Source organism: Equus quagga, chromosome 7 (genome assembly GCF_021613505.1).
Source record: "Equus quagga isolate Etosha38 chromosome 7, UCLA_HA_Equagga_1.0, whole genome shotgun sequence".
Taxonomy (NCBI): Eukaryota; Metazoa; Chordata; class Mammalia; order Perissodactyla; family Equidae; genus Equus; species Equus quagga.
Window position 1 is genome coordinate 29,883,581 of NC_060273.1, and position 22,977 is coordinate 29,906,557.

General features: G+C 52.8%; 1 protein-coding gene across 2 annotated transcripts in view; it reads right to left on the reverse strand.

Annotated features, from left to right (window-relative positions):
• C7H7orf50 (chromosome 7 C7orf50 homolog) overlaps positions 1–22,977 on the reverse strand; it is a 148,345-nt gene that overhangs the window by 113,838 nt on the left and 11,530 nt on the right. For both annotated transcript variants that reach the window (XM_046665788.1, XM_046665787.1), the window contains one exon: positions 21,436–21,562. In XM_046665788.1, coding sequence (XP_046521744.1) covers positions 21,436–21,561 — 126 coding nt within the window. In that variant the 5' untranslated portion in view covers position 21,562. The remainder of the gene's footprint in view (positions 1–21,435; positions 21,563–22,977) is intronic.

Consider the following 22,977-nt stretch of genomic DNA (forward strand, 5'->3'; position numbering starts at 1 on the left):
AGAAGGCGCGGATGGCCTTCTGCTGGCAGCGGGGATGGATAGGTCCACCCGCACACCAGAGCTGGTGCTCCAGCCGAGCGAGCGAGGAAGACAGCAGAGAGGCAGGCGGGCAGTGTGGCCACCTCGGTGAGGTGCGGAGGCCTGGAGTGGGCGGTGGCGGCAGCCGCAGGATGTACCTTGAAGGAGAGGAGACAGGGCTGCCCGGGGAGGAGAATGTGGAAAAGGACCAGAGAAGACTCCTCCACCGGGCGCGGGGTCCACAGTGGGCTCCCAAACGAGTTCGCCCAACACCTGGGGGCTGCGAGCCCTCCCTCCACCCACGGGCAGCCGGACTGAGGGAACAGAGAAGACGCGGGAGCCCGGCACAGAGCGCTGCCACGGATGGCGGAGGAGAGCGTGTGCACGCCACGTGCAGAAGGGACCCGGAGCGGAACACGAGGGCAGCGCCTGCCCTGCCTCTGCCTCTGTCTCTGCCCTGCCGCCCCCAGCTCAGCTCCGACTGCAGGGGAGGCGGCCGGGTGCTGGAGAAGGCAGCCAGACACCCTCCCTCATGGGCCGCAGGAGCAGGACGGCGGGAAACACCCAGCTGGGGACGAAAGCCAGTGGTGGCCTCGAGAGCACAATGTCCACTCCTGGGTGCGACCTGCCCTCTCCCAGCGCCCGCCACTGGCAGCTCGCCTAGAGCGGGTGTGGGGCCCAGTGAGGGTCCCTCACCGGCACACAGCACTCCAGAGGCATGAACACGGCCCGTCCTCCAAGAGCAAGACAGTGACTACTGCCCCAGAACTGCCACTCAGGTGCGGGGACGGTGCAGGACCACTGAGCTGCCTGCCATCGCCCCATCCTCCCCACAACCCGTGAGACAGCGCCCTCCTCCCCGCTCCAGCGAGAGCAAGACTGCGGTGAAGTCCTGTGCGTCCAGCTCAGCTATTTGTCCCATGACCCCAGGCTGCCCGCGACTGGAGACACGCTCAGAAATCTGAGTCTCTGGGCAGAGCTACTGCAGAAAGCTGTCGCCTTTTTCTGACCAAAACGCACAACCGTGAGGCCGAGCTGACAACTTCTTCCCGGAATCCTATCAGGGGCCCAGATGGGGGTCTCCCGACCACAAGAGCCTCTGTGGCTGACAGGCCCTGGGGCTGCGGTGAAGATCCACCCTGGCACGGGCCTCATCCCTGGACTCGTGCCCTGGAGGGGAACCGGCTGCTCCGGGTGAGAGGCCTCGGACAGAGACGCCGTGTGGTCACTTGATGCTGTCGTGTGCTCTACAGAATTCTCGTGGAAGGAAGACACAAAGACTTTATTCATTCCTCATCTCTTCCCCAGCTCAGCTCTCCACTGAAAGAACACTGAAGAGACACGGGACTAGTTCAGAGCTCTCAGACGCCTGACAACCCCCAGCAACCACTCCCGGCACCAACGCTCCTTTTCCTTGAACGCTTCCCGCCTCAGCTTAGACGACGACCGTCTCATCCCTCACAATTTGTCTGCAGAAATACCATCAGGAGGCCGACCTGTCCCCTTGTGCCGGGGTCCCGGTGCTGACAGGTGGATTCCTCCCCTCCGCCAGCCTCTCTGGTCAGCGGTTGGCAGCCCCAGGACACGGGCACAGACGGAGGCAGATCCCACAGAGGCTCCTCCCCGAGCCGGGGCGCAGCGACATCCGCAGGCCGTCCCCTCCTTCCTTCCCGCTTAACCGGCCCAGCCTTTCTGGGGCCTGTCGAAGCCTTCAGTCTGATGTGCTGCTTCACTCAACGCATCCAGGTGTGGCTCTGTCTGTCTTTATTCTGTTTGGGACTGCACACGCTCCTTCAACACACGCAGGCTTCAATTTCACAAGTTTCTCACCAATTTTTTCCTCGAATGCCATCTTTCTTCCCTCTTCTGTATTCTCTCCTTACTCCTATTGAATAGGAGCCGGTCTTCCATCTCTCTCCCGATGTCGTCTCTCCCCTCCCTGCGCACCTTGGGGGGCGTCTCCTCGCCCCGCCTTCCAGCTCCCGGTGCTCCGTTCAGCCACGACCAGCCCACTGTTTCACTTGCAGCTCAGTTTTTGCTTTCTGTGACCACATTTTTACTTTCAGTATTTCGGTTTGATTCCTTTCCAAGTCTACCTATTTGTTCTCACGTTGGAGGGATAAAGGAAAGCACGCTGATTCTCCCTTTTCTCCTCCAAACGCCTTAAACACATGGAAAGTCCTGCAGGTTTTCTGACCCGTGGTTCTTATGAATTGTCGCCTGCCTCACCTGCTGACTGTCACGATGGTTTTCTCCTCTCATGGACTGCACTTTTCCCCCTGAAAAAAAGCCTTTCAGGGAGCTGTCCTCCTTGGGAGCCCCTGTGGGGTGGCAGTGCGTCTGTCTCTGCTGGCAAGTCCGTGACTTCCAGTGGCCCGAACAAATCAGCATGTGAACTTCTTGGCGGGTGCTCCCTGTCGTAGGCTCGTGCAAATTCGGGTCTGGCGGCGACCCATGCTGTAGGCTTGGAAGTCTGATTCTACGTGAATGCTCTTTGTTCCCACACCCGGCTTCCCGCTATGTCCCTCCAGGGGGTAGGACTTTCTAATTCACATTTGAAGGACGAGTGGCTCTCGGCTTTGGGGGCAGGAGCTCAGTTCCAGCTTTGGGGGCAGGAGCTCAGTTCCAGCGTCTGGGGCGTCTGACGTTGCCATGTCGTTGCTAAAACACCAGCCTCGATAGTGGACACTCGGCTTTGATGCCTTTGGGACTACAGCTCCAGCTTTGCTCACCGGTCTGGCTTCGAGTCTCTTCTTTATTTCTTGCATTCTTCTTGCTTTTGAGCTAGCTGCGTCACACGATTGTGTTGTCATATCTCTTCCAGTATTTTTAATTGTTTGAAGGAGAAGAGAGTATTGCCCATGTCAACCAACCCACCATACTGACAGAAGTTCTCTATATATGTATTATTTAAACTTTTAAAATGAGCTTTTCTTTCTTACTTTAAAATAACTTAGGCTGAAAATCATGAGCCTACAGGTCACCCTGGGAATGTGACAAACACATACGGCACTGGAGGCCTTCTCTGGTTTTTCCCACTCGGCTATTAATACCCAAAGGGCACGTTCCCAGTTCATTTTCCTAACGATTACCATTAACACATCATTTGACCTCGGTCCCACAACCACCCCTGAGCACAGTGAGTGTGGTTTCCAGGTGTGAAAACAGAAGGTTCCAATGATTTGACACAGTCATGCTGGTGTGAACGTCAGAGCCCGGATCAGAGCTGAGGACCACGGGTCTTTCCACCCCACTGGCCCCTAAATCAGAACCCACTTCACGGTTCCCATTCGCAACTACATCTCGGGGCCCAGAGCTTTAACTGTTGGTGCAGACAGACATCTCCGTCCACCAGGCAGCCACTTCCCTCCTCACCTTCATCGGAGGGGACTCTAACCCGCCCATCCGTTCCCCAACTGCCACTGAGAGTGATGCACGACACGCAGCGCTACCCCAGGGGGCCTGCGTCCGTGGGGCATAGAGACATAAACGAGCAAGAACGACCCAGTGCGGCGAGCGCTGGACGCCCTCTCCCTGGCCCTCTGCATCCCGGCCCCGGAGGCCAAGCGAAAGGAACCACCCACCAGAGAGGCGACCTGGGCTGCCAAAGACGCCTAGAAAACAAGAGAAGCTCAAGCAGCGGGCAAGAGCCAGTCTGTGGGAGGATGTCCACCCAAAAGTGGCGCGTGCCTAGTGATCTCCATGCAGCTGTTGTCAGCTTCCCACCGAAATACCTTCAGAGACACTAGAAACAAAGGACGCACATCACCAGCAAAAGCTAAGCTAAACCATCTGCTGGCAGAGGCGAGGGGGGTGGGGAGACGATGACACATGGGGTCCCGGACCACACCTCCTCCAGTTGGAGGGGATGGAGCAGGGCTCTGTGCTCACAAGGCAGCCCACGACCTGCAGGATATGCCACCAGCCGGCAAGGGGCCTCCCCCTGCCCAAGTCGCTCTAACAGAAAACTGAGAAGCTGACCCTCAGCTGGCAGGGTTCTGGTTTTCCAAGGCAGCCAGAAGATGCTTTGCTGCACCGCCCCCTTTCCATAATGACCTGAGAAACATGACTCCTAGCGGGTAAAGGGCAGGAACAGAGGCCTGGGAAGGCTGGGCGGTGGGCAGTGGGCCCTGCAGCCTGGTAGGACCATCTGTACAGAGGCCCGGGGGGCCAGCGAGAGCCAGGAGGAAGCAGGAGGAAGCGGACGGCCCTGCAGCCAAGGGGGGATGGGGGGGCCTGTTTGTTTAGGGCAAAAGCCATAAACAAAAATAACCCAACTGGAAAAGTATCTGAAACATCAAGGAAAGTGTGTTTTCAAATCAACATAAAGAAGACAGACTTTGCAACAGAACTGGTAAAAGATGTACGGGCAATTCACAAAAGAAAACAAGTGACCAATATGTGCACGGACACTGACTGCCCACAGTGGTCATCAAAGAAGCTGAAATTAAAGCAGCCAGGGGCAATCTCTTTCTCTCTGTCATAGTGGAAAACATGAAAAAAAATTACAGTACCCAGCGCTGGGGCAGGTACCCTCATACACGGAAAAGACAATAAATCCAATGTAAAAATATTGAGAAGGCATCCTCCAAAATATTAACTGCAGGGCCATCTCGGTGGCAGAATTAGTCCTTCTGGTTTCTCTGCATGTTTTTCTGTATTTTCTCTTTTGCTTTTTTACATCGGTCATGTATAACTCAGGAAAAATAATCAACAGGGTTTTTCTTAAAATTACATTTGCTGAGCTATTTTCTGCTGACCACAAGGAAGCACAGCTCACAAACATCTCCCGGGCTGACCGCAGCGGCAATTAAAGCATTAGCTACGGACATGAGGACAGCTGGATTTGGGGGGGCCGGGGGAGCAGATCCTGTTTTCTTTGGCCTAGAATGAGGACTGCCAGATCTCCATGGCAGCAGAGAAAGCTAATCAGCTTCCAACTTTTCTGCAATTCTTCAGAGTTGACAAATGAGCTGAGAAAACCCGTTTTAGGGACTGGGAGGCGCACGTGCTCATGGCTGGTCTGTGACCAGCTGGGTGGCCGGCACAGCCACCTCTGTAAAGCTCCTGGAGAAGAGACAGGACGTCACACACAGGCGGGGCGGACATGGGCCACGTCAAACTCGGACCCAGCCGGGCAGCCCCACCATGAAGCCAGGAAAATTCCCCACTGCCGGCCCGCCAGGCAGAGTCTAGAATTGATAAAACCGACAGCATGTATCACTGAGCCCCAGAAAAGTGAGAGTTAGCTTCTGCCTCTCCTCATTCCTGGGACACTTCTGGCTGTCTTCTTCAAAACGTGAGCACCGTGATCAGAATGACTAAAATAAAAACTAGGGAAGCACCAAACGCTGGGGAAGATGCGGAGAGGCTGCATCTCTCCATCTCTCCTGCGAGGACGGTGCCAGCGTGACCTGGGGCGGCCGCTCTAGAAAACCGTTTGGCAGCTTCTCAGGAAACTAAACACACCGACCGAAGAGCCAGCAATCAGACTCCCAGGCATTCGCCCCAAGAAGTGAAGACTGACACCCCTGGATGTTCCCAGCAGCTTCGGTGGTAAAAGCAAAGACCTCAGAAGAACCCAAATGCCCTTCATCCAGCGGGGGAACGGCTACAGGGGTGCACGAGGGAGCCGTGTGGTGGCGGAACCCCTCTGCCTCCTGACTGTAGGGCTGGACACAGAACTCTCCATCTGTGATGAAGCTGCACAGAGTGACACGCGAGCGAGCGCGTGCAGAACCAGTGACATCCGAATGGGCTGTGGGGCTGCACCAGGGTCCATTTTCTGGTTACAATACCACAGCCTACCATCAGTGGGGGCACACGGGACATTTTCTGCAACTTACTATGCATCTACGATTATTTCAAAAATGAACTTTCTTTAAGAAAACATGACTGTGAGTACCCCGATGGCACAGTTCCTACCGGGCCCTCCACATGAAGGCCACCATCCAGTGACATATTACCTGAGATGCTATGAGCCCACCTCGTCCAGCTGCCCGGGAGCTGCTGCAGGCAGGAAACGGCGCCCCCACATGCGGGCCAGCGCAAAGCCCAGCGCTCAGAAGACGTGTGCTCAGCAAGAGGCCAGGGAGGACCTGTTTCTATTGTGCTGAAAGAACCCCACGGTGTGATCAGACACGCCACAGGGATGCAAAGCAATGGAGGAAGATCTGGAGTGCGGGCCAGCGCCTGCACCCCGCCCAGAGGAGCCTGCTGTGCGCCCCTAAAACACCCCGCCTGCCCCAGCCTGAGCATTTCCAGGAACAGAGAGACTCACGCCCTCTTTTTAGTGACAGCTCCGGTTTTTAGCAGTGCCACCTCACTGGAAGCCAGCACCTCCCCTTGTGCTTTCTACTCCTTGCCCCAGTCTGGCCTCTAAGAGAGGGGGCAGTGCAGAGCCCCCCACGACTGGATCAGCCCCCGGACGACCACATGCGGCATCAGGGACTCGCCGCACAGCTACCTCCACCCGTGAGGTCAGCTCCTGTTCAGCAGTGCTCGGGACACCTGGTCCCCACCCCCCCCGAGGAGGCTGAGCAGCACAGATGCCCCAGCACACTAGCGACAGCTCTGTCTCTCTGCTGCACCACCAGCCTCAATCCCGGGACAGGGCTCCATCTGGGAGCTCCAGTCAGGGCTTCCGTGCTCCATGGGTCTGTGCTCGCTCGTCCCAGCAAGCCGCAGCCAGGAGCTCGGTCAGTAGCTCCCAGGAGACAGAAGAGCCAGGCCGGGGGACTCAGATGGCTGGAGGGCCCACACTCAGGCTCTGCACCGTTGGGGCCTGTGTCCCGGGCAAGCACGTAGTGTCCAAGCTCAGAATAAGAGGAACACGGGCACAAATCTCTTGGTGCTTCAACTTCCCATCTCCATAGACACTAATTTTATATTTCAAATGCTCTTGCTGCCGGCTCAGATGCCGTGCTCTTTTTCTCATTAGCCCTTTGTGCGGCGGTGCCCATGGCAACCTGTCCCATCGCAGCAATGACACAGCCCCCATTAGCTCCCTCCGTATACCCAGAGTCCGGCCACTCTTCCAGGGACCGCAGCGCTGGGGCAGAGCCACAGCCTAGACACAGGCCTCGCTGACCTCTGCTCGAAGTGCAATCCTGGGCCTCCTTTCCATGCAGGGAGGAGAGCCAGGGCTTGGGCAGAAGCATCTGCAGCCTGCGAGGCTGGACCTCAGTGAGGGGGTCTGCTCTGGAGAGGGGGAGGGTTTCAGACAGGGCCAGCAGGTGGGAGGCCACACCCCTCCTGCTGCGTGAGCAGCGGGAACTCCGTGCCAGCTTTGGTGGGCGAGATTGTTCAGACCAGGGCAACGTAAAAAAGAGCCCCTGGGCCAAATCCCCCATGCCAGCCGATTTTGGTAAATAAACTTCATCTGGACACGGCCACGTCCATTCATTTAAATACTGTCTGTGGCTGCTCTGCTCTGCAAGGGCTGTGGTGGGCAGGGTGACAGAGATCTCGCGGACGAGCCCCTGAGATGGTTTCCAGCTGGCCCCTGAAAGAAGAAACTTACCAAACCCTGATGTGATTTAATCCAAATCTCTGGTGATGGGGAGAGGATGGTGACCAAAATGCAGAAACCAACCGTTTTCATAAAGCATCAAAGAGCTGGCCACAGAGTGGGCAGTCTCCAGGTCCAAACTGAGGGGTACCCAGAAGCTGGAGCCAGAAACCCGCCAGGACGTGGGGGCCATTCTGACCTGAGGGATGTGCAGGAGGCAGAAGTTTGGACTCCTGGCTCCGGGGGCCTCACAGGGCAACAGGATGGAAGGCCCCGCGGTGGCCAGCCTGACGGGACAGCTGCCGCACATTCAGCCTGAGCCGGGAGGGGGCCGCCCGGATCTCCTCAGCCCTTCCAAGCACTCTGCAAAGACTGGAGCCATCTGCGTTGCTCTCACATACACCACACGCGTGTACGCACACAACGTATGTCTACACGGGGGGCAGTCAAAACACGAAAACTGACGCTTTGGTGGAATCACTTCCGAGTCTCCAGATTCTTCAGAAACGCTCACCTCTTGAGATAAAGATCCAGAAGGATGCGACTGATTTTATAACAAATCTTTACTGGTTCTCAGGGGGAGAAGCACTGTTTGTGTTTAATCACTCTTGGATGTTGCATTTTACCAAGTGCTTTCCGGGCACGGACGGAGTTGAAGCCCGCCCCTGACGCAGGCCCCCTCCATCCTGGCAGACATGCCCAGCCCAAGGCCCGGCCAGCCGCCCGGCTCCCTGCACGCGGCAGTCCAAGCGCTGTCTGCTACTCAGTGCAAGGGCGGATCAGTGCGCGATACCAACCATTCCCAGGTCAGGACCACCCGTCGCTGGGTTTCTTCATGTTTTGTGGGATTTTTCGACTCAGAAAACGACTGTTGCGATTATAACCCAGACGTCAAGCCACGTGGAGGTCACCATGGCCCTACCTGATATCAAGTAAAACTAACAGACCTGCTACTTTTTTTTGCTACAAGTTATATGCTGGGGAAGCCAACGCAAAATGCTATAAACCAGAGGACATCCTGAAGCGCCCTCGTCTCTGCCTCCTCCCCCATAAAACAAAGATCATCTCGCCTTATTCGCCTTTTGTCATAAAACTGAAGGACTCCCTCAGCAAGTTATTAGACTCCATTGGAAAAAATATACAATTAACACTCCGTAACCTGGTATATATTAAAACATACAAGTTAATGCAACATTATAAAATATTTATTTTTAGCAGCACAAAAACCCCAACTTTTAATAAATATTTGCCACACAAGTTAAATGCCCTAACTTGATCTCAGGGAGCTGCTGCTAAGTTTTATCTGTTATAGAAAAGTTAGGTTCAGAGTCAACATGGAGGGCCGGCCCAGTGACATAGTGGTCAAGTTCACGCACTCCACTTAGGTGGCCTGGGGTTCATGGATTTGGATTCTGGGTGTGGATCTACGCAGTGCTCATCAATCCATGCTGTGGCGGCATCCCACACACAAAATAGAGGAGGATGGGCAAGGCTGTTAGCTCAGCAACAATCTTCCTCACCAAAAAAATCCACAAAAAACAAAACAATGAGTCAACATGGAGAACCTGAGAAAACAAGGAGTACAAGAAAAATTAAAAGGTTAGCCAGACCAAGAAGAGTGATTTTGAAGACAAATTTGGGGCAGAAAGAATTTGCCCAGAAGGGGAGTTGGGACACACCACATAACTGCGTTAGGACCGAGAGGAAGGCCAGAGCTGGGAACCAAATCCCTCAGAAATTTTCCACTATGGGAGGATAACATGACCACAGCTCCTTACAGACCAGCTTTTATCACCAAGTTGTATCTTAATGTTTTACACACAAACAGATGAATGAAGTCTACCCTATGTTTGCTGTAGGAACACCGTCTGGGTCGCTTACTCACTGAGAAGCATGTAAGATCTCTTCAGAGAGAACAGTGAAATTTCACTGAATGACACAGAAGCCGCCTCAATAAATCACAAGGGGTTTTTCATGAAACCTGAAAGCTGATTCCGAAATTCATACAAATAAGAAAATCCATGGCGATGGCCGAGAATACTGTCCCAAAAAACCATGAGGAAGCACTTAGTCTACTAGATGTTAAAACGTATTTTTTAAAAAACTAAAGTATTAAGTACTGTGGCAAGGAGCAAGATAAATACATTATGGTATAACAAGATAATGGAATATTATTGACTCCTACACAGAACAGGCTATTCCAACAAGGATTCTGAGACGATTCAATAGGAAAGAATAGTCTTTTCCGTAAGTGGCGCTGTGACAACTGGACACTCACACGCACAAGAATGAAGCTGGACCCTTACCTCACGCCACACACAAAAGTTAACTCAAAATGGATCAGAGAATGTCATTCTTAGAGAAGACACCAAAAGCACAGGCGACGAAAGGAAAAACAGATAAATTAGACTCATCAAAAGTAAAAATGTTTGTGCTTCCAAGGACACCACCAAGAAAGTAAAAAGACAATGCACAGAATGGGAGAAAATGTTTGAAAGTTATATATCTGACAAAAGAGTTATATCTAGAATTTGTAAGAACTCTTACAACTCAATAAAGACACAAATCTAAAAATGGACAAAGGGTTTGAACAGATGTCTCTCCAAAGAAAATATACAGATGGCTAACAAGCACATGAAAAGATGCTTGACATTATCAGCCACGGGGGAAATGCCAATCAAAACCACAGCGAGACACCATTTCACACCCTCTGGGATGGCTGGAAGCAAAAAGACTGATGATAGTGCTGGTGAGGACGTGAAGAAAGTGGAACCCTATGCATGGCTGTAATGGCGTGAAATGTAAACTAGCACGGACACGGTGGAAAACAGTTTGGTGGGTCCTCAAGAAACTGAATACAGAACTACCATATGATCCAGCAATTTCACCCCTAGGTATACAGGAGTTGAAAACAGGTATTTAATGCAAACTGGCGCACGGATGTTCATACAAGCCCTATTCACAACAGCCAGGAGGTGGAAACAAACTGAGGAATAATTAAACAAAATGTGGTATGTTCATACAAGGGAATACTATTCAGCAATAAAAAGGAATGAAGCACTGACACCTGCTACAACATGGGCGAATCTCAAAAACACGATGCTGAGTGAGAGAAGTCAGACACAAAAGGTCACATATGGTATGACTATTTTTATATGAAATTTCCAGAATAGGTAACCCACAGAGACAAAAATCAAATAGGCGGTTGCCAGGCGCTGGGGGGAGGGGGGATGGGGAGTGACGGCTGAATGGGTACAGGTTCCCGTCTGGGGTGACGAAAATGTTTTGGAACTAGACAGATGGTTACGCAATGTGGTGGATGTAATAAATGCTACTTTAAAGTGGTTAATTTTACATTATGTGACTTTCACCTCAACTAAAAGAAAGTTATGTACAAAATCTTGCACTACTAGATCCAGGGGCTTCTTATATTCCCACTGAGGGAGGTGTGTTTAAGGAGCGTGCCCGGCGCCACCAGGAGCTGTCGCTGCTGATGCGTGTTCGATGGTCATGGCTTCCCTGTGCAATCGGCTCCCATCAGAGTTCCGGGCATTTAACTCAGTTCACCAGACCCTACTGAATTCAGCCTACGTTAGTACTGCTGTACCTGTCTTTGCACATCGACAATCTCCACTTCAGTTTTTCAAAATATAAACTAAATCTCCAGCACTTTAAAAAACAGAACTACCCTGAAAAAGACACGTGATTATCTTCTTTAGAAAATGATTCTCTCAGTTATCAGTTTGGATAAATGAATGGATGATAGATTCACAATGAGGTAAAAAGAAGCTAGAAAAAGACATTTCTACTCTTACAAATCAGCAATAAAAAGGCAAACAACCCAGTTCAAAAATGCACAGTGGATCTGAACAGACATTTCTCCAAAGATATACAAACAGCCTATAAGCACTTTGAAAGATGTTCAATATCTTTGTCACCAGGGAAATGCAAATCAAAGCTACAGTGAGATACCTCTTCACGTAGATTAGAATGGCCATAATCAAAAAGATGTACAATATATAACAGGTATTGGCAAGGATGTAGAGAAAATATGACCAAGAAATTCCACTTTCAGGAATATAAAAATGAAAATAGGTTTTCATAGCAGCATTATTCATAATATCCAAAGGGTGGAAACAACCCAAATGTCCATCAACTAATGAATGGATAATAGAGATGTGGTATGTCCATACAATGGAATACTATTCAGTAATAAAAAAGGATTAACTACTGATAAATGCTGCAGCACGGATGAACACTGAAAACATTAAGTGAAAGAAGACAGTCATAAAAGAGCACAGATTGCACGATTCCACTTACATGAAATGTCTAAAGCAAAATCCATGGAGACACAAAGGAGATTTGGGTTGCCTAGGGTCAGGGGGGTTGGGGAAAAATGGGGAATGACTGCTAGTGGGTAGGGGGTTTCTTTTAGGATGATAAAAATGTTCTAAAATAGACTGGGGTGACAGCTGCACAATTCTGTTAAGATTCTAAGAACCACTGAATTGCAGGCCTTAAATAAGTGAACAGCACAGCACATGAATCATATCTCAATAAAGATATTAGGCCCCCTTCCGAAACAATGAATGGATCTAGACAAGCCTGTGCTGGTGACGTCCTAACCAGATAACCAAACTCCCGAGGACAGTCCCTGTGTGCCCCTCAAGATGCGACACGGTGTCTGGGACACGACAGGCGCTCGAGACATATTTGTTTCTTGATTAAAAGAAGAAAAGAATACATAACCAAAAACGAAGGTACAAAAAATAGGTATTTTGAACACTGAAAGGCTACGCACTGTGCCCTAGGCAATACTTGGGTAAAAATCCCACGGTGACGTTTCTCTCCTGTTCCGACCGGCACAGGGACAGTGCAGTGCTGACCGTGAGCACGTGGCCCCCATGCAACAGGACGGCTCCCGTGGAGGAGCAGAGCCTCCTGCGTTCACGGAGCGGGAGGGGAACACGGCCGGGCTGCTGCAGAAGTGGTGGCCGAGCTCGGCACTCCTCGGAAACCAGCCCACGGGGCGCGTCACTGGCCAGCCTGAAGCCTGCCCCCCAGCCCAGGGTGGGGAATGTATTCTCAGGAAATATCTAATGTGATGAACAGGTGACACGCACAGAGAACACTCACCAAAGACTGCTCTCAAAACTGAAATTTAAACAAAAACAAACCTAGGTGATTTGAGAAGGAAACGAAGACTGGACCGGAACACACACCTAGAACAGACCTCACTCCGTCCTCTGAGGGGGCCTCACAGCAAGGAGCACAGCCCGTGCCCAGCCCTCGCTCCCAACACCATCTTCCAATAGAGGAACCGGAGGAAGGCTGACTCAGGGGCTGAGCAGGTGACACACAAAATGAGCCGGGACCATCTCGTGACGCCAAAAAGGAAGGAAGTATTCAAACGACAAAACGAGGGGGCACGTCAAGGGGACACAGAGCCAACTGGGGGCCCCCAATGGCTGAGGCTGGAACACACAGCAACAAATCAATGCAGCCGTTCTGGGCTGAGGCCAGAAAATAAACCTCCACGAGCCCACGCTGACGTGAAGACAAAGTGATGCGAAGAGGAACAAATGCTAAGGAGAGAACAGACAGCTCTCTCGCAGAGAAGCATCCCAAGTGACTCTGGAGACGTTCTGCCCCCGTGGAGGCGCAGCCCCCGTGAAGCTGTGCACAGTACGAATCGGGGGAAAGAGGAACTTGGTGAAGAAACCGAACACACCCAGCTCAGCCAGGTGGTCGAGGTCAACGGCATCATGATAGGGCTCATGGACAGCATGCCCCCGAGACAGGACGAGATGAGAATGGTCCTTCACCACCGTGGTCCTCCTCAAACCCCCAACCACGAGAAGACCCTCAGACAAACCCAAACGGGAGGCATTCCACAAAATAGCTGATGAGCGCTCCTCAAAATGATCAAGGTCACCAAGAGGAAAGGACCGTGAGCCTGTCACAGCCAGAGGAGGCCGGGAGACAGGACGAGTCAATGTCATGCAGACCCTGGGTGGGCTCCAGAACAGGAAAAGGACATTAGGAAAACACTACGGTCACTGAGGTGAAGTGTGAACTCCGATGCCCCAAGCTCGGCCACCGGCTGTGACGAATGCATCTCAGGGAGCCCGGGGCAGGAGCACAGAGCAGCGGGGGCTCCACCGTCTACAGAAACGCTCTCGTCCACCCTGTAACTTCTCTGTAAATCTGAAGCTATCTGATGAGAAAGGTAACACAGGGAACGGTTTCGCTTATGTAAAGTCCAAAAACAGGCAACGTGAATCTACGGCGTTAGACGTGCCAGGATGGGGGAGCCATCGGGAAAGGGAGGGACTGGGAGGGGCAGCGGCTTCTCGTGGGGACCGGTGGCTTCCACTGACTGATCTGGTAACGCTGGCACGTCACTTTGTGAAATTCAACAAACTGTGCCCTTGTCATGGGTGCACTTTTCGATCTGCATATCTCAACAAAAGCTACCAAAAAAAAAAAAAAAAAGAGAGAGAGACTAGGCTTCTTTTTAATGTGGGAGGTTCTCCAAAATATATATTAAGTAAAGAAGAGTAAGGTGCAGAACAGCACGCTATCATTTGTGTAAACACACAGACTCGCACACATGTGCACACAGACAGATGTGCACATGCACAGAAAGATCTCTGGAAAGGGACATAAGAAACCTAGAAAAGTGGGAGAAAAGCTAAGAAAGAGGTAGGAGTCTGCTCCAGTGGAGAACGGGGCTGCCGGGGGCTGCCGGGGGCTGCCTGATGTTACCTTTGGTTTCTTTTGAATTTTGTATCACGTCCTGCATTACCTAATCAAAACATAAATATTTTTAAAGCACCGTACACAAAAAGAGAAAAACAGATCACTTAGTAGAATAGAAGGCGGACCCCAGAAAATTTAGAGAAGGACTAAAATTTTTTGAAAGGATAGCATGTTCAAGAAATGAGATGGGACAACTGCATCTTTCTTTTAGAAAACAATGAAGTCAGATTCCACCTCACATAAAACACAAATATAAATTTCAATCAGTTAAAATATATATAAAAATCAAAACTACAAAATTTAGAGAAAAACATATAAGAAAACATGTTTATACTTAATTGTGGAAGAGAGAAGAATTTAAGGAAAAACAAAAACAAAAACAGACACCATCAAGAGAAAGAGTGACAGAGCCGCCTGCCATCATCAAGTCAAAAGACAAGAAACAAACCGGGACAAAGTACATGCTGTATATGCACAAGAAAAATCCTTTAAAAGGCAACTAATTCAACAGAAAAATAGGTAAAAGATGCGATGAGGAAATTCATGAGAGAAAGATAAACGCTTAATAAAAAATGTAAACTGTCTCGGCTACACTAGTGATCAGGAAAGTCTCAACAAAAACCAGGACTACTCTTTGCCCACCAGATCAGCGAAAACAGCAGACGCCTAAGAGCAGTGCGGGCCGTAACGGAGGAAACGAACACTGGGGGCCTTTCAGGCCGGACGTATTAAACTTTGACGTACAGACCCCCCAACCTGCCATTGCATTGCTGGGCGTGTCTCCTGGAGAAACAGTCACACACTGATGCACACCGACACTGGCACCGCTTCCTGGGCAAATGCTGGCAGCGAGGTAACTGCCCGTTAACAAGGATGCTGCACGAACCGAGTACGCCCATCAGTGGAATGTTACGTAGGAGTTAAAACGAGTGAGGCAGCTCCAGGACACAGAGACTCGAAACGGCACGTTCACAAATAGTACAAACTATGAAAGAAAAATTGATAAATTGGACTTTCTCAAAATTCAAAACTTGTGCTCTTTGAAAGCCGCTGTGGAGAAAATGAAAAGACCACATGACTGGGAGAAAATATACGTATGAAACAAAAATCTGATAAAGGACTTGTATCCAGAACATACAGCAAACCCACAAAACTCAATAATGAGAAAACAAGCCTGTGAACATGGGGAACAGAGCTGAACAGACACTTCACCAAAGATAACGCACAGGCGGCCAAAAGGCACGAGAGACACTCACCATTAGGCATCAGGGAGATGCCCAGAGGAAATGCAAGAAATGATGACTGAAACATGCACGGCTACTCTCAGCCACTTATACCTCTACGGGCTGTTCTTAAAAACCACACGGACAATAAGACAGGACCACACCCACGACAGTGGCCACAATTAAAAACACTGACAATACCAAGTGTTGACAAACAGCTGGAGCACCTGGAACCCTCAGCTGCTGGTGGGAATGCACAAGGGTGCAGCCACTTTGGGAAACAGCTTAGCAGGTTCTTTTTTTAAAGACTGGTGCCTGAGCTGACATCTGTTGCCAATCTTCTTTTTTCTTCTTCTCCTCCCCAAAGCCCCCCAGTACGTAGTTGTATATTTTAGTTGGGGGTCCTTCTGGCTGTGCTGTGTGGGACACCGCCTCAGCGTGGCCCAATGAGTGTTGCCATGTCCACACCCAGGATCCGAACCAGCAAACTCTGGGCCACCCAAGCAGAGCGCATAAACCCAACCACTTGGCCACAGGGCCGGCCCCACTTAGCAATTTCTTAAAAAATAAACACGTGCTTCCCGTACAATCCATCCCAGTCCAAGAGAAATGAAAACGCAGAGCCTTGTACACAAATGTTCACAGCCTATTCATAAGAGCCCCAAACTGGAGACAACCCAAATGTCCAAGAACTGGTGGAAACAGAAACAAACGTATGATAAACCCAGTGGGCTATTACTCAGCCTTGAAAAGGAACGAAGATGGCAGAGGCAAGAAGAGAGCCAGCGAAGACAGAGACAGAAGAGGGGCCCCGGGCCTCCTACCAACAGCACGGGCTCAGGGGGGTCGCTGGCGTCTCTGGTCTCAGGTCTCCTGTACGTGAGATGGCTACTCAGGGCTTGAACCCCTCTCAGCCGCACGAGCCTATCAGTTATAACTCCAGTTACTTGACAACCCAGCATTCAGTAGCCACAAAGGAAGAAACAAAAACAGTGGCAGAGGGAATTTCTGCTAAGAAAACAATTCAGGCTCCCAGGGAGCTGTCTGCAGAGATCAGCGACCCCTCACCCCTACCAATTTAACGAGAAAAAAAATCCGCTGCTGGACCAGTCATATTTCTTGAGGCAAAATACCATTGGGATGAAGTATTTTGGCTCTGAGCAAATTCTCAAGGCCATAAAGCTCACAGCCTCATTTGATGGTTTTATAAAGCGCTCGTGGGCGTAATGCCCATGTAATTCGTATCTGATTTCCAAGATGACGACGGGAGGAAAAACAACAACGGTCCATACTGAGTAGCGTGGCTTCCTCTCCATAGGAACAGCCTCCGTGACCCTGGGAGAGCCGGCCACGCAAAGCACTGGCCTCCTGCAGCCCCGCCATCCACTGGCCACGTTTCAGCAAAGCCCTGAAAACACTCGGGGCGCACGAGGCTACACGGGGGACTTGGGGACTGAGCAGCTTAGGGACAGCACACAGCATATCCTGAAGGAAAAAAGGTTTCCTCTCCTTCGGAGGCTCCCTGTCACTGGGCACTCCAGACTGTCACTCCTATGGCAGGACAGTCTGGCCCACACATCCGCGGTCTCTCCATCAACACCATCAGCATCCACAGTGCTGAGAGCAGATGCCAAAACAGAGCTGGCATGGTCCCTACATGGTGCTTGGCAACGTGGACACCACACACAGCTGAGCCACCAACGCCCAGACGACCCCCAGCCCAGCGACACCAAGGGACTCGGGGCAGGTGACAGCCTCTGTGTGCTCAGAAAGGTACAGAGACCAGGAACCCAGGTGTGAGTCTCTTCTCCGTCACCAGCTGGCCAGGTGACCGTGCGGCCGACCCCGCCTCTCTGGTCGGCTCGCGGTGAAGCTGGCATGGCACCCGCACCTCGGCCCCCCGGCATCTCAGGGCTGCGGGGAATCCAGCGTGGAGGTGCTTTTGTAAACAGAAAAGTGCTTTGCAAACCTAAGGGATTCTTCTCGACGGGACGTGGTGAGAGGAGTTCTGCAGGCCGCAGGGGACTAGGAGGGGGCCCGCTGCACCCCGGCCCGCCCCACTCCGTCGCCAGGCAGCCAGGGTTGTATTTACAGCAGCAGAGAGGCGGCCAGCTCCCCCGAGGTGCCCTCCAGAGCCTGCAGACACCCCACTGGCTGTGGTGTGACAGCTGTCTTGACACCGTCTCCCCCTTGTGCGTCTCAGTGTCTGGGACAGAAAGAGAAACGCCAAGTTCCTCGTCAGCGAGGGCGAGGAAGGGACAGGCGGGACGCAGAGCCAACACCGCAGCCCCGCCCCTCCGCCACTCAAATGCCCGCGGCTGTTATCTAAGACCTAACTCTCGAGAAACCACCTGAAGACAGACTGGGACAGCCTCAGTGCAGGCTCCCGGGGAGGGTCCCAAGAAGCTAGAAACAGGCAGAGATATGGTGACCTCAGACCCCTGGGGCCACGGAGCATCCTCAGGGGAGGGAGGATGCACAAGCCCGCCCCAGCCTCGTGGACCCCCACCTCGCAGGACGGAGGGAGGGGGAGGGGGGCAGGCGCTGGGTCCTCCAAGACCAGCAGCTGGTCAGACAGGACAGTCGCCCCAACACTGAGGACAGCACAGGGGGCACCTCCTGCCTCGGGGACAGCACCCACCAGTCTTCTCCACCGGTCCAGGCCTGCAAGGGCCCACAGGTGAACGAGCTGGTGGGCTGGGTGCACACAGGGGGGGCGCGAACCTCCTGGAGCAGCACCAATGGCTTCACACGTCCAGACAAAGGCACGGGGCCGCTGTGCCATCTGCCGGGGGCGGGGCAGGGGGAGCTGGCAGGGAGCTGAGCACACAGCCCCGGGTGGGCGGGCGGCTGAGTGGGAACTGAACTCTGCAGAGACTGCCCGGGGCGCTGGAGTGTCGTCACTCAGGGACACTTCAGCGCTCCTGGCGCAGGCTCAAGGCGCTTGTGCTGTGGGAAGTGACCCCACCGGGACCCGCAGGCCTCCCCAGACGGACATTTCCGGGAGGACAACACAGTGGCCCCAGCGGGGACAGAGGCTTCTCCACTCTCCATGTGGATGCCGGAGGTTCGTCCCAGAGCCCGGGGGGCGGTGGGGGACAGCGCAGTACTTTTCCACAAGCTCCCGAGAGAGGGATGTGCCCTCCAGGCCTCGTCGGCCCACCCCCCTTAAAATTAGGTGCGGCGTTCAACATTCTTTCCTTAAAAAATGCCTGCACCCCTTTTCAGGATTTCCCATGAGAACCAGAGAGCGAGCGAGTGAGCGAGGGAAGAAATATTTTTATGAGCAGAGAGCAGGATGTGCACTCGAGGAAGAGGCTCCCTGTCCTCGGGAGACCGGCCCCACCACCCGAGAAGGGGTCCTCAGGACACAAGCCCCTAGCGCAGCACCTACTCAGAGACCAACCCGAAAACCCTCCAAGGGCTTGAAACGTGCGGCTCCGAGTCGTCAGGAAAACCAACCCGCCGGCTGCCTCCCGGAGGAGGGCTGCGGCCCCTGCTGGCCGGTCGGGGCTCCGCGCCCGGGCCGCCGGGCCTCCCCGCACTGGGCACCGTCCCCGCGCTGCCTGCGGAGGCTCCGGGGGCGCTCTAAGGCCCGCCTCCCGCCCCTCAGCACCCCTGTGGCCGGAAAACTAAAAAAGTGCACGTGCCTCCACCGGGAACTGTCCACGATGTCACCAACCAAACAAAACCCAGGCATCAGGAGAGAGACCGGAAGGGAACTCACCCAAAGGCCTTCTTCTCTCTGCTTTTGTTTTCCAAATTTCTCTTAATCAACACGCACTTTCATAACGGAAAACACTCACAAACTCTTTAAACTACCTGAATTTAACGAAAAGAATATCAGTCCTGACTTCAGGAGAAGGCTATCCCGCACTGATGGTTACCAGAAATCCACACCGTCTGTGGGTCCTGCCAGTGACCAGCTGCCAGCAAGCAGAGACCAGAAAAACGGAAAGCTGGACACTTTAGGACAAAATTAAAAATCGCCAAGGTGACGGTGTGGAGTTCACTGTAAAGAAACTGGAGGAGGGAGTCTGGACAAAGCCGCAAAGTGTCCTAAAACAGCTCAGGAGGGTCATGTGTAACTGAGGTTCTGTAGGAGTTGGGGTGAGCCGGACCACTGAACGGGAGCCTGAATAGCCCTAAAAATCCCGTTTCCATCTGGGATCTGCAAACCAAAAGGAGCAGACATAACGGGGGCTCAGGTGGTGGAGAATTCGAGGATAACACGAATCGGTGAGGTGACACGTCAACCGCGGGACGTCTGCACAGAGAGGAAAGGTACCTTGTGCTCAAATGAGCTGCCAAAGAGAACCCAGGGAGTGGGGCACCCAGGACAAGTGGGGGTCCCGGGTGCCGGCCTGGCTTCCTCATCCACACCTCGGTGATGGCAGCTGAGAGATGGCCCAGACACAGCTGAGCGCCTTCTCTGCACACACCCTGCACCCGCTCCATCCGTCCCACGGCTCCTCTCCTGCCAGCGCCACAGAGGGACCAACAGTCCACGCCGTCTCCCACGAGCGTGGAGCTGCCGCACTGCACGGCATGGAGTCCTGGAGCGAGCTGGACCAGCAGTCATCAAACAGGGCACACAGACCGTGAGGGACGCCGGGACTTTGCAAGGTGTGCACAGCACAGCTAGTCTCGGGGAACCCATTCCGGGGGGCCCTGACGCTACGGGCACTCCTGCTGGAAACGGCTCTGAGAAAACGCTTCGAGGGGCCTGCAGTCAAGGAGCCGGCCGGGTGTCAGGCAGGCTCTCCCCTCCTCTCTCCCCCTGCACAGCGGCCCTCTCCCCACTTTATGGAAGAAGGGCTACCGGCACCCCGAATCTTCCTAGGGCACACTGCCCGGGGGCATAAAAACCTCAGGGCACCAAGCGAAGGCACAGTCTGGGATACGGCTGCTGTACAGGTGCACCAGCGTAACGAGCCAGCAACAAATCCCTGAGCAGTCAGGCCGCTTCCAATTCTTTCTTCCGGAAAGATCCGAAGAACCTAATCAAGTCGCCATTTATCGGTAGATCTTTAAAAGTCAATTTTGATAACACATGCCAAAGAATCACACGACGGTCTCAGAGTTCAAGGAATTAAGTAGTTGCACAACAAAACTTCCATCCTCGTTCCTCTATTTATGTGAATAAGGTTACTCAGTCCATACAGCTGGACATGAGAAACGGGGATAAAATCACACTAAACCCTCTCCCACCCCATAACCAGCAACCTTCATCCACAGGTGCGGGAGCACGGAGCGCCCCGCCACATCACTGCGGGACGCGTGCCTAGTCACGTTCTAGTTATGTTGAATACTTTGTCAAAATTTGTAATGTACTCTACTGTTTTAATCAACTGCACGCTGGGAACTGGAAAGACAGCTCCATAGAGAAGAAAAATTTTAACACTCAGAACTTGGTGGTTGTGAAAACAACTCTAAATGCATATCCATATTTCGGTGGCAGATTACGTTATGCTAGATATGAACATTTTTCGGTGTGAATTCTTAGATACAGAGTCCCAGGCCACGCGCCACGCATCATCGAGGGAAGGGCACCTCGCCCTCTGCACACGCTGTGCCACCCCCGTTCCTCAGAGCGCAGCTCAGCAGCCCGGCTCCAGCCCTCGCCATCCAGTGCCTCTAACGGGCCAATCGAGTCCGTCAAAACCGCCCTGAAAACGTGGCACCCAAAACCGCAGGCTGTGCATCTGGTGGCTGCAGCAAGGTAGTCATGGTGTTCCTACCCAAAATTTACCGAAATTCCTATTTCTCCTACGATCACTTTTCAAAGGCGCTGGGTGTGTCCACATGTAACTTGGGTCACCCTCTGCTCCACCCAGACAGACGCCAGCAGCCTGACCGCCCCGCCCTCCCTCCCGGTCAGCAAACAAGGCGAGGCCAACGCGACCCGACCCGTGCGCCTACCTCGGGGCGCGCGTCCTCCCCGCCCGGCGCGCCTTCAGGTGCCAGCGGGGTCTCTCGCGCGGACACCTTCAGCTTTTTGTTCTTTTTCCCCGTCACTTCGGTAACTTTTCTCTTCTGTTTTGCCATCCTGCAACAGACAAAGTAAATTGCTAAAGACATAGGAAATAAAGGGTCTTAGCCCACAGAATATTTTTAAACAAGGAGAGGAGGATACTCTCCCATTTTAAAGGAAATACAAAGGTATTTCAGAAAATATGGATAATATATAAAGTGAAAAGAAAGTCAAATCCCCTTGATTTATGAGCTACGGACAACCAGTTTAACATTTTGGTGAATTTCCTTTCTGTCTTCTTCTGAGTGTTGTAACATAGCTGCAACCATACATGGATTTATACATTCTGTATTTCTAACTAAACACAAACGCAACGCTTTTTCAGATTAAGAGAAATACCACTTTTAATGACAGTATCAAAATTTTCCAAAAGCGAAAATTACAAAAATTTGTCTATTCCTTAATCGTTGAATATCTTGGGTTTTATTTTCTACTGTTATGGACTAACTCACACTTCCCCATCCAGCAGGGAAGCTGCGGCACTACACCCGCTGTGGATGACCGTCACGCGCCCTGTCACTAAGGGCGTTCGTCACCCACAGGTGGAGGGGACCGTGATGAGTCGGGGATGGCCTCCTTGGACTGAGGAAAAGCACCAACTGGAGCCACGTAAGACGAATGACGCAAGACCCAAGAAGCACCTGATTCTGTCTACTTTCTCAGGCACAGAAGTACCTACACCTTCACGTGTAAGAACAGCAAAGCCCCTGAATTCTAAAACCAAGCTCCTTTGTGGGACTCTGCGATGGGGGCACCAAGAGAAAGGCCTGAGGAACCAGAACCGGGAAGCGTGTCACAGGGGTCAGGGTGGAGGGCCCTCCGCCTCTGAGGGGGCACCGGCTCCCGCTGCTGCTGGGACCTCCGAGGGAGGACATCGGAGGGGGAATGTCTGAGGGGGGATGTCTGAAGGAAGGAGCTCTGAGGATGTCTGAGGGAGGACGTCGTCTGAGGGGGGACCTCCAAGGAAGGACATCACCAGAGGGGTATCTCTGAGGGAGGACATCGCTTGAGGGGGGACCTCTGAGGGAGGACGTCGTCTGAGGGGGAACTCTGAGGGAGGACGTCGTCTGAGGGGGACCTCTGAGGGAGGACGCCGTGAGGGAGGACGTCGTCTGAGGGGGACATCTCAGGGAGGACGTCGTCTGAGGGGGGACCTCTGAGGCAGGACGTCGTCTGAGGGAGGACGTCGTGAGGGGGGAGCTCTGAGGGAGGACGTCGCCTGAGGGGGGACCTCTGAGGGAGGACGTCGTGGGGGGGGAGCTCTGAGGGAGGACGTTGTCTGAGGGGGGACCTCTGAGGGAGACGTCATCTGAGGGGGACCTCTGAGGGAGGACGTTGTCTGAGCAAGGACCTCTGAGGGAGGACCTCTGAGGGAGGACGTCACCTGAGGGGGGACCTCTGAGGGAGGACGTCGTGAGGGGGGAGCTCTG